The sequence below is a fragment of the Sebastes umbrosus genome, chromosome 19 (genome assembly GCF_015220745.1).
Source record: "Sebastes umbrosus isolate fSebUmb1 chromosome 19, fSebUmb1.pri, whole genome shotgun sequence".
Classification (NCBI taxonomy): Eukaryota; Metazoa; Chordata; class Actinopteri; order Perciformes; family Sebastidae; genus Sebastes; species Sebastes umbrosus.
This window is the reverse complement of record NC_051287.1, coordinates 2,201,177-2,213,643: the sequence shown is the minus strand read 5'-3', so window position 1 is coordinate 2,213,643 and position 12,467 is coordinate 2,201,177. Positions and strand designations below refer to the sequence as shown.

The following is a 12,467-nucleotide window of genomic DNA, read 5'->3' as shown; positions in this document are numbered from 1 at the left end:
TTATCTGTTCAAAATGAACCTTAAAGGGAGATTTGTCAAGTATTTAATACTCTTATCAACATGGGAGTGGACAAATATGCTGCTTTATGCAAAATGTATGTATATATTTATTATTGTAAATCAATTACCAACACAAATCAATGACAGATATTGTCCAGAAACCCTCACAGGTACTGCATTTAGCATAAAACAATATGCTCCAATCATAACATGGCAAACTGCAGCCCAACAGGGAACAACAGCTGTCAGTGTGTCAGTGTGCTGAGTTGACTATGACTTGCCCCAAACTGCATGTGATTATCATAAAGTGGGCATGTCTGTAAAGGGGAGACTCGTGGGTACCCATAGAACCCATTTACATTCACTGATCTGGAGGTCAGAGGTCAAGAGACCCCTTTGAAAATGGACATGACAGTTGACAGTTTGGAGCGTTATTTAACCTCCTTCATGACAAGCTAGTATGACATGGTTGGTACCGATGGATTATTTAGGTTTTCTAGTTTCATATGATACCAGTATCGGACTTTTCTTCTGTCTGTGTTTCAGACTTTTTTTAGGACATTTTTCAGACATTTTTCAGACTTTTTCTGGAATTTTTTTTTTTACAATTTTCAGACTTTTTCTGTCATTTTTCTGACATTATTTTTGACAATTTTCTGACTTTTTCTGACATTTTTCTGGCAATTTTCTGATTTTTTGGGACATTTTTCTGACTTTTTTTCTGACTTTTTTTTTTTTTTACATTTCTTCAGACAAAAACCCTCACAAATCTGGAGGTCAGAGGTCAAGGAACCCCTTTAAAAATGGCCATGACAGTTTTTCCTCGCCAAGATTTAGCATAAGTTTGGAGCGTTATTTATCCTCCTTTGTGACAAGCTAGTATGACATGGTTGGTACCAATGGATTTGCGAAAAAGAATTAGCGATAACACGTTATGTTTTTTGGACAATATCTGTCATTGTTTTGTGTTGTTAATTGATTTCCAATAATAAATATATACATTATATATTATATATTATTGCATAAAGCAGCATATTTGTCCACTCCCATGTTGATAAGAGGATTAAATACTTGTCAAATCTCCCTTTAAGGAACATTTTGAACAAAAAAGAATATAAATGTGATTAATGGTGATTAACTGAGCAATCATGCGATTAATTGCAATTATTTTAATCGACTGACAGCCCGAGTTATCAGACTTTGAAAAAAACCCAAATAGTCATATTTTCATATTCCAAGTATGAAGAAAAATCTGAGGTTAATAAACACAACAATACAGTTTTGATTAAGCATCCATCGCAAATCTTTATTCATTAATGACCGTCTGTCCTCCACCTGCACTTATAGATGTGTTGCCTTCGTTATGTGAGACGGCGTATCTGCTGGTGAGCTACACGCTTCATCAGCTATCAGAGTATATTAACTGGTTAATTATAATATTGTGTTTATTGATGGAGAAAAAGCCGATTAGAGCTGTTTAACTGCTGCCCACGGCAGGTTGAAAAAACTATATTACAGTGCTAGAAGCATCACTAGAATCAGTGCTTTGTAGATTTTAAATGTTTGTCTCATAACTTCTGAACGCATTAGAAGAGATAAATCAAATTAATTTAAGATAACAATAACTTGTGAAGTGCCTGTAAGACTGTCTGACATCCAGTAGTTCATCCCTGACACTGTGCACTTTCCTGGGAGGCCAACAGAGGTGGAACCATTTTAATTACTTCTCCAAATACAGAAACATGTCAAGGAACACATGAATGTTGTTGAATTTTCACAAATCGCTGAGTTTAAATGTTGAATTCTGCATCAGTGACAAACTTTAATTTTCAGGAACTGCAACAGGTGATTTCACAAAGTGTACAGTGTATCTGGAGGGAAAACAAAGATAGAAACAACAGCTTCAGATCAGCTGTGCATGTGTGTTAACGTTCGAAAACAAAAGCTTATAAATCTGTAAACAGGTCTGCATAAGCTAATGATTAATCTGAAAAAAACAAAAACATTCAACATTTAAGTAAGCAAAACACCACTTTTCTTTTTTTTTTTAATCATTATTTGATATTTTTCTTTCCAGGATGCCACCTCTGACAATTTTATTTATTTTTTTCTAAAAAGAAATCAGTAGAAAGAAGTCAAAACAACAAAAAGGTGACACCTAGAGGCCAGAGCCTGCCTATTCACCAAAAAGTCCTGCTTTTTTTTTCTTTCATTTTGTTTTTGGGCAAAGTGAAAGAGAAACACAAGCCTCTATTAATTACGGAGTGGTTGGAGAGTGCTAAAACAAGCAGATATGCGAGAACGGGGCATCTCTGTGAAGTCGGTGCTGTTGGGCTCTTTGAACAGGAAACAGAAAGGAGGCCGACAGCAGTGAGCGTCAGTGCTGTGTCGTCAGTCAACGGGCCGCTTTTCACTGTGTTTCCTTGTATACTCCTCGGCGTTCTTCATGAATTTCACCCGGTCTTTACTGTACTCCTCGGCCAGGTCGGCCCTCAGAGGATGCTCCGGCTGAGGGCTGTTCACCATAGAAATCAGACTGGTAATCACTGCAGGAGAGAGAGCGCAACAAGGTTAGAGCCAGGGTAGTGTTTACGTGGCTGTTAAAGTTAACGCAATAATGCAAATTCATTTTAACGCCTCTAATTTCATTAACGTATTAAAGCAACTTGTGATTTTTAGGTTGTAGCGGGCTCAGTTTTAAAGTAGAGTGAAGATACTGGTATCATATGAAACTAGAAAAAAAACTAAAGAATCCATCAGTACCAACCATGTCAGACTAGCTTGTAGTGAAACCTGCGCTAAATTTTGATGAGAAAAAACTGTCATGTCCATTTTCAAAAGGGGTCCCTTGACCTCTGACCTCCAGATATGTAAATGTAAATGGGTTCTATGGGTACCCACGAGTCTCCCCTTTACAGACATGCCCACTTTATGATAATCACATGCAGTTTGGGGCAAGTCATAGTCAAGTCAGCACACTGACACACTGACAGCTGTTGTTGCCTGTTGGGCTGCAGTTTGCCATGTTATGATTGGAGCATCTTGTTTTATGCTAAATGCAGTACCTGTGAGGGTTTTTGGACAATATCTGTCATTGTTTTGTGTTGTTAACTGATTTACGATAATAAATATATACATGTATTTGCATTAAGCAGCATATTTGTCCACTCCCATGTTGGTAAGAGTATTAAATACTTGACAAATCTCCCTTTAAGGTACATTTTGAACTGATTAAAAATGTGCAATTAGTTTGCGATTGACTATTTTGATAATTGACAGCCCTAGAAATAGTCAAAACAGTATTGCCACCTAGTGGTGACCTCTGTAGTCCATAGACAACTATAGGACTACAAGTACCACGGGGCTCCAGCCAATTTAACAGAGTCAGGTGTGAGCAATTTGAGGCTGAAGACGCCGATGAGAGACGGTTGTGACAATTTAAGTTTGCTTATCTTATTTGAGTTTTGCCTCTTTTGATTTGGTTTTGATTGTTGTAAAGGCCTGTGTTGTTTGTTGAATGTGTGTTGGAACAACCTTGATTTATTTTTGATTAACCGCAGAAGCCACTCAACATCAAACTAGTCTGACGAGACAAACAAGTCACCACATCCGTGAGTAGCACAAGCCCAATAACTTGAAAGATAACCTGTTGGCAATGTCTACATTTACAAGGCGTCTAAAGTGGCTTTTAGAAAGTGGTTAGAAGGAAGCAGTGATCAAGAATATACGTGAATTAAGGCCATTTACAGCGGTCAAAAAGATCCAAGTATCGATAAATAGATACTGAATAACTGAAACTGTTTAAATACTAATTTTCTGCTGTTTTGAACTAGACGTAGTCCCACGCGTCTACTTCCTCTAACTTCTCTAAGGTGGTCTATAGCTCTCCCGTCAGCTCTGTTCTCTTTATCCATCCATGGTCAGCTCCATCGGGGCCGTTTCAATGCAGAGAACACAAATGTCAGTATATGGGTGCTCTACAGTCGTAGCGTCGGCCCATTTGACCACGGAGATGAGAGCGACGGCCGGCTCGACCGCCGCGTTACGATAACGTTTCCTGTCCGTGACAGAGTTAGCATGCAGCTTTAGCCGTGATGTCTAGCTCTGCTTTCCCTGTCAATGTGTGAAACCCAAAGTGTTTCCATCCTTTACTGGATGTGTAGTGGTTACCACAGATATGACGTCACGTTACTCAGACTACAACAATAGAAGTGATAACTTCCTTCTATCTCCACGTAGACTCAAATGAAGCAAAGATATCGATTCTGGCATTGAAAAAAATCTATTTCAAAATCGTAAAAAAAAAAGAATCACGATACATAGAATCTATTTTTTCCCCCACCCCTGATAAATTATATACAAAATGGGGTTCAATATAATGAAAATAATAAAGATTAGAACTGTAAAAAAGGAAAGATTAATGAGCTTCTTTGATTAAATGTGGACGCTCACCATTTTCAGTTCTTGTGGCGGGCTTCCAGTTCTCCACGCTGATGATGGGCAGGCACACCTGGCCTTTCTCGTCAATGTTGGGGTGGTAGATTTTCGTCTTGAACGTGATCTTCGGTGGCTTGAAGGGGTACTCGGCGGGGAATATGAGCTCAATGCGAAATGCTCCTTTGTCGTACGGAGCACAATCCTACAAGAGGTTGTAGATGAAAGTTAATACAAACTTTAATGACAGGACAACTAGCCGTTCCTTTTAGCAGCGAGTCAGTACTTACGGGAACGAGGAGGCCTTGCCAGTTCAAAAGATTCGATTCATCCACTTGAATGTTGCAGAAATATTTGGCCTTACTTTTGCGAATGTCGTCAAGCTCCTGAAACAAAACAAATGATTTAAAATGGGATTTAAAATGGGGTTAAAATCATGAAACTACTGGAACCCCACTGACTGAGAGAATATACATGTATACATGCACTCAGTGGCCACTTTATTAGGTACACCTGTACAATCCAATGCAAACGATCTTCCATAAAATCTACTTTTATGATGCCTAGATATGGCAGGACTTTCTGACCCTTTCATGGAATTGTTAAATTATATGTTTTAGCATCATAGTTCTTGTGTATGTAAATCGGAAGTAGGGCTGGGCAATATGACTATGAATATATATCTCTGAAACGATATAAAATGTCTATGGTATATATTTTTCTGTATCATTTCTATCGTGATATAGGCTAGGCCTGCATTTATTTATTTTTCCTCTGTAATTTCACTTAAATCTGTTATGTTAATTTTATACTCAAGTTCCTTAAATGAGAAAAATACTTTTCATTTGTCAAGTATTTAATTCACAAAGGAGTATACAAACATAGGCTTTACCATGTGGTTATTTCATATAGACTATTTATTTATTGAATTACCAGAAAACAGGCTATATTGTGATATGTACCGTTAAGAGATATGAAATGACCTATAACTTAAACTGTAACCTCACAGTAAAAGTCCATCGCTTACTGTGATTTTGCAGTACACTGCTGTAGAATTGCGGTATTTAACTGTAACTTAACAGTAAATGGCCATCAGAATACCACAATTTAGCAGTATGCTGCTGTAGAATTACTCTATTTAACTTTAACTTCACAGTTAATGTTTAAATTACTGTGATTTAGCAGTATGCTATTGTAGAATTACTGTATAAACTGCACACTGTAAAATATTTGACTGACAGTAAATTACTGGCTACTAGTTGGATTACTTTCACAGTAAGGTATTGTGAAATGACATCTGTATACTGTGACCTCACAGTAGTTATGCCAGTATATTACTGTGATTTAGCAGTACGCATGCTGTATAATTACTGTATTTAACTGTAACTTCACAGTTAATGGCCATCCACTTACTGTGATTTAGCAGTAGGCTGTTGTAGAATTACAGTGTAAACTGTACACTGTAAAACATTTGACTGACAGTAAATTACTGTGCTGTAAGTTTACACTTAAAAACCACTGTAAACTACTGAAAAACAGTTTTATCTGTTAACCCATCAATAACTTAAAAATAAGTTGAATTAAAATAAACACAAAACTATTATATTGTTACTTCTGTGACAGTATTTCTACCCTCTAGTATTCCTACTTGAGTACCTGAGTAAATGATCTGAATACTTCTTTGACCACTGGTAAAAGTATATTAAAATAAAGTAGGCTGTATTTGTGATGTACTTCCTATCAGCAGACACGTCACTGTTTACCTGAACTATAAAACAGGATTGTCAGAGGAATTCAGGAAGTGAGTCACTCCTTTTATCACAGAGGGGAACTCCTAACACACACAGAGAAGCTGTGTCGTATCAGACAACTGAATCAAAACCAAAAATACTTCTGCTGGTGATGTGTCACACTGAAAGTGTAAGTAGAGAGGCTGGGGCAGCCATTAAGTGTTGCGTTTTTATGTGTGGACCCGAGGAAGAATAGTTACTAAATTAAACTAAACTAGATTAAACTAAATGAAATAATTTTGCTATGACATTATACTTGTGTGATTTTCCCTTTTATATAAACATATTATTATATATTACGTATTTTATATTTTCATTGCCAATGACTGCTTTGCTGAAATTGACAAATGACAAATAAAGAACCTTGAACAAATGTACAGGTGTAAAAAGTACAATATAGCCTACTTCTACTCCACTACATTTAAATATTGTGCTACATTTATTTGACAGCTATTAGTTACTTTTCAGATTAAGATTTTACAAACAAAACACTTGATCAGTATATAAAATATTAGTAAGTTGTACATGTGATTCTGAACTACTCTTTCATTTGGAACAGATGGTGTATTATGCAAATGCAGACAACTGATGAGACAACAGATATCCACTGTTATCACAGAGGAGAACTCCTAACACAGAGAAGCTGTGTCGTATCAGACACACAACTAAATCAAAACCGAAAATACTGCTGCTGGTGTCACACTGAAAGTGTAAGTAGAGGCTGGGCAGCTATTAAGTACTTGAGTAAATATACTTAGTTACATCCCATCGCTGGTTTTAAAACTGATTTTAAACGCCACGTTATTGACTGTATCTATGCTCTCATTTTATAATCTGATTATTTTCTGAATGATATTATGGCCCAGTTGAGGTCTGACGTCACGTCCCAGCCTGAAAGTTATTCATGGGTTAACAGATAAAACTGAAAGCTATTGATGGGTTAACAGATAAAACTTATTGATGGGTTAACAGATAAAACTGTTTTTCAGTAGTATATTTACTCAAATACTTATTGGCTGTTACTGACTGTATCTGTGCTCTCATTTTATAATCTGATTATTTTCTGAATAATATTATGGCCCAGTTGAGGTCTGACGTCACGTCCCAGCCCGAAGGTTATTGATGGGTTATCAGATAAAATTTATTGATGGGTTAACATATAAAACTATCTGTTAAACCATCAATAACTTTCAGTTTTATCTGTTAACCCATCAATAAGTTAAATATAGGTTAAATTAAAATAAACATGATGGGTTAACAGATAAAACTTATTGATGGGTTAACAGATAAAACTGAAAGTTATTGATGGGTTAACAGATAGTTTTATCTGTTAACCCATCAATGAGTTTTATCTGTTAATCCATCAATAAGTTTTATCTTTTAACACATAAATAACTTTCAGTTTTATCTGTTAACCCATCAATAACTTAAAAATAGGTTAAATTAAAATAAACATGATGGGTTAACAGAAAACGTATTGATGTGTTAACAGATGAAACTGTTTTTCAGTCGTGTATTTGCTGTTGTTATTGACTGTCTCTGTGCTCTCATGTTTGTAATCTGATTATTCTCTTAATATAATATGATGGCCCAGTTGATGTGTGACGTCACGTCCCAGCCCAGAGAGTCTCCATGTTTTCTGTCTCCAGCTCTTCAGACGGTGACAGCGCTTAAAAGCATCCAGCTCACCGTGTAACTGCTGATTCTAACACGTTACCTTCATTCAAACATATTAAAAAACAACATGTGGTCCTACTTCACCGTGTAAGCTGTTAGGTTTGCGTGTAAAGTGTCGAGTCACGGCTCTAACTGGCTGAACTGAGTCTCCTCTCAGTCAACCGACATTATTCTTTCATTTTGTCCGTTGGATTAAACGTTAAATTAAAGCGTTAGCGGCGGTTTTTCTTGGTCGGCGAGGAACTAAATATACTCATAAAGCCGTAACAAGTTATTTGAACCCTCGCAAAGTGTTGTAAATTGAATAAATGTAGATTTATTTGTTACCTTGTTTAGTCTCCTATTCATTGTGGTAACGGTGTTGTCTTCTTCTTCTTCTTCTCCTTCTTCGGCTTCTTCTTCCTGTTTCTTTCCGTTACTGCTCGTCTTCTTCTGCTTTTAAATTTAAGTAGCTCTCACACCGGTGTGCTGGTGTGTTAGCGCCACCTAGCGGCCTGTAGGGTTACACTCCTACAGGCAGCAGGCAGGCAGGCAGGAAGGCAGGCAGGATGACAGGCAGGCAGGGGGCAAAGAGTTCATTTACACAGATTAAAATCAAACTACCAGTGGTAGAAGAGGAACATTTCCTCATTTATTTAAAATTAGCCAGATTTAATACTTTATTACCGTATTGGAATTTGTCTTAGTGAGCTCGCTAGCGCACATAATAAATTAAACAAGTATAAAACAGATAGGTAATTTCATAAATAATTATAGAGGAGGCATAAAACAAATAGGTTGAATCAGCTTTATTGGCAAGGTATGAAAACTCATAACAGGAATGTTTTTAGATATAAAACAAGGACAACAAAGCTCAACAAGAGTAAATATAACATCTATCTATCTATCTATCTATCTATCTATCTATCTATCTATCTATCTATCTATCTATATATATATATTTACATTTATATATATATTTATATTGATATTTTTATATATATATTTATATTTTTTTATATTTATATATATACTGTATATATATATATAGATAGATAGATAGATGTTATATTTACTCTTGTTGAGCTTTGTTGTCCTTGTTTTATATCTATATATACATACATATATATATATATATATGTATGTATATATATATACAATATATGTATGTATATATATATATATATATATATATATATAATAATTATATATATATATGTTTGTGTTGCATATTTATGTGTGGACCCGTGGAAGAATAGTTACTAAATTATACTAATCTAAACTAGATTAAACTAAATTAAATAATTTTGCTATGACATTTTGCTTGTGTTTTTTCCTTTTATATAAACATATTATTATATGTTACATATTTAATATTTTCATTGCCAATGACTGCTTTGCTGGAATTGACAAATGTCAAATGAAGAATATTGAACAAATGTACAGGTGTAAAAGTACAATGTAGCCTATTTCTACCCCACTACATTTAAATATTGAATTACATTTATTTGACAGCTAATAGTTACTTTTCAGATTAAGATTTTATAAACAAAACATCTGATCAGTATATAAAATATTAGTAAATTGTACATGTGATTCTGAACTACTCTCTCATTTGGAACAGATGGTGTATTATGCAAATGCATACAACTGATGATACAACAGGTTTCCACTGTACAGTAGATTACAGCACAGGAGAGCACACAGCTGCCACCTGGTGGTAGTAAACTGTTACTACACATGACAAGAAAAGTCTAACAGAGTAGGTGATGGTCAAGTCTTCTTATTACAGATTTAGGGGGAAATGTGGACATATATTTGATTTAATTCCTTTAGAAGACACTCGTGCTTTGCGTCGCTCCAGATCCTTATCTGCTCCTCCGTCTACGCTGATGTTGCTTCCCAGGTAGACAAACTCTGCCACATTTTCTAGGGGTTGCTCCTTGATATTTATTCCTTGGTGGGATTTAGTGTTGATCCTCATGACCTTGGTCTTTCCAACGTTGATCATGAGGCCTAGCTGTTTGCTGTGTTCATGTAATTTGTTTGTCTTCTGTTGCATTTGTGTGTGTGTTCCTGAGATCAGTGCCAAGTCATCTGCAAAATCAAGGTCTTCCAATTGTGTGAAGGGAGTCCACTGTAACCTCGTCCTTCGGCCATCCACTGACTTTTTCATAGTCCAATCGATGGCAACAAGAAAGAGCAGGGGGGAAAGAAGACAGCCTTGTCGTACTCCTGTTTTTATTTGGAGGGTGTCTGATAGCTATTTGAAATGACTTGGCCCGTGAATCCATTGTACATGCATTTGATGAGATTGACCAGTTTTATGGGTATTCCGTAATGTCGGAGCAGCTTCTACAGGATGTTTCTGTCTAGGCTGTCGAAGGCTTTTTCAAAGTCAACAAAGTTGATGAACAGTGATGACTGCCATTCGATGCACTGCTCGACAATTATTCTGAGTGATGCAATGTGATCTGTACAGGAGTTGTTCTACCGGAAACCTGCTGGTTCCTTCCTGAATATCTTGTCCAGTGGTTCTTGCATTCTATCCAAGATGATTCGGCAGAGGATTTAGCTGGGGACTGAGAGAAGCATGATGCCTCTCCAGTTCTTGCATTCACTGAGGTTGCCTTTCTTGGGAATTGTGACAATTAGCCCTTCTTTCCAGTCATTGGGTACCTCCTCTTTTACCCAGATCTCATTTAGAAGCCGGTGGAGGATGTCAGCGGTGGCACTGATGTCTGCTTTCAGTGCATCAGGGGGGATGTTGTCCTTTCCTGGTGCTCTGCCGAGCTTCAGTTTTTTGATGGCTCTTTTGATTTCTTCCTTTGATATCCTGTCACAGTTGATGTTTAGGTCTCGTCTCGCTTCTTCAATGTCTGAGGGGGTGTGTTGAGGACTTCCTCAAAGTGTTCCTTCCAGCGCTCTAGTTGTTGGGAGTCTTTAGTGAGAAGGTTTTCCTGTTTGTCTCTGATAGGTCGACTAAAGCTCTTGTTCTTACCAGCTAACTGTCAGGTAATTTTGTACAATTCCTTTGCATTGTTCTGCCTGGCTGCTGCCTCTGCTTTGTTGGCGAGCTCCTCCGCTTGTGCTTTTTTGTCCCTCTTGCAGCTCTTTCTGACGATTATGTTCTTCTGTTGGTAGTCTTGTCGGAGGCCTTCCTTCTTATTACCGTCTCTCTGTTGAGTTTCAGTTTGATGTCTCGCCTAGCTTCAATCTCATGTTGGATCAGTAATCCAGTCTTTTCTTTTGGGGTCTCGGTACCCTAGGACAGTTTCACATGTGTCAGTGATAGCCTTCTTGCATCTTTCCCAGTTGTCATTTATGTTGTCTCCCTCTGCTAGGGTTTGGAACCGGTTGCGGAGTAGAATCCCCATTCTTGCCGTGCCTTCCCTTCCAGTCGTTGTTATCCGTTCCAATCTTGGCATTCATGTCTCCCATCACAATCTTAATGTCTCTCTTGGGAGCCTTTTGGAAAACTGCCTGTAGTTGTTGGTAAAAAGTTTCTTTCTCTTCAAACACAGCAGTGTTGGTTGGAGCGTAGCACTGAATGCATGTGATATTGCGTCCTTTGGATGCAAACCTGGCTGTGATGATCCGTTCTGATATTGGTTCCCATTCTATGAGACTTTTAGCTGCGTCTTTTGATAGGAGTAGTCCTACTCCGTATGTGTGGGGGTCTTCTTCCTTTGGGTTGCCAGAGTAGAGGAAGGTCTCTCCAGTGGCAGTTCTTACCTCTCCAAAGGTGTTCCATCGGCTTTCACACACCCCGATAATGCTTATGTTGTAACGTTGCATTTCCTTGGCCAGTTGTGCCAGGTTTCCTGTCTGGTATAATGTTCTAACATTCCAGCATCCAATTCTTGTTCTTGACTTAAGCTTCAGCAGACATTTCCCCCCTTGAGGTCTCTGTTGAGTTTGCCCCAAGGGGTTCATGGGTCCCATTTGAGGGTCGTCAGTTAAGCTTAGGTCACTTTCGAGGTAAGTATCCATAGTTTCAGTTTCTGTAATCATTTATTTGACAGCAGGGTGGGTGATTAGCCCAAGCTGCCGTTTCCACAAGTTATCCGCAGTGGTCGTAGACCATTTTTCTAAAAGCTCCATGGTCAAGAGGCAGTTTTGACTGTATTTTGTGTGACCCCTCGCCCTACACCTGTCAGGTTTGGTAAAACCTGCCAGGAGTTGCCTCCCACCGGCATAGCTCTAAGGGGTCAATGGGGTGCACAAGCTCCCTTACCACGACAAGGTAACAGTCATAAAGGAGTATACACTTCTTACACAGTTCTTTCATCAATAAATCAATCAATAAATAAGTAAAAATAAAAAATAAATACATAAATAAAAGGGAAAATGAAACAATTAATACAAAGATTGAAAGAAAGAAAACAAATAAGCTAATTAAAACAGAAATATTAATTTATGTCACATTTATTTTTAATATTATTTTTTCTACATTTAATGACATTTATTTATTTTTATTTTGGCAGGTTCTGTCCTCCATAAGTAAGGCAGTGCTGAATAAATAAGTTTTCAGTTAGACCAAGGTGTAAAGAATCACATGTGAGCCTGTCTTCTTCCAGCTGGAGG

The 12,467-nt window shown here is 37.4% G+C and overlaps 1 protein-coding gene across 1 annotated transcript; it reads right to left on the bottom strand.

Annotated features, from left to right (window-relative positions):
* Positions 1–1,702: 1,702 nt before the first annotated feature.
* On the bottom strand, positions 1,703–8,369 carry ube2l3a (ubiquitin-conjugating enzyme E2L 3a). Its single transcript, XM_037753229.1, has 4 exons — positions 8,229–8,369; positions 4,725–4,820; positions 4,453–4,639; positions 1,703–2,546 (listed from the first exon to the last, which is right to left on the bottom strand). Exons 1-4 carry the CDS (start codon positions 8,247–8,249, stop codon positions 2,392–2,394), a joined length of 459 nt encoding a protein of 152 aa, XP_037609157.1. The 5' UTR covers positions 8,250–8,369; the 3' UTR covers positions 1,703–2,391.
* Between the last annotated feature and the right edge of the window lie 4,098 nt (positions 8,370–12,467).

Bases quoted from the DNA above. Each gene is read 5' to 3' on its own strand.
- ube2l3a (XM_037753229.1), bottom strand. From the start codon at position 8,249: ATGAATAGGAGACTAAACAAG. The intron at 4,821-8,228 runs GTAACAAATAAA...GTTTTGTTTCAG, and splicing joins TGAATAGGAGACTAAACAAG to GAGCTTGACGACATTCGCAA. The intron at 4,640-4,724 runs GTAAGTACTGAC...AACCTCTTGTAG, and splicing joins GGCAAGGCCTCCTCGTTCCC to GATTGTGCTCCGTACGACAA.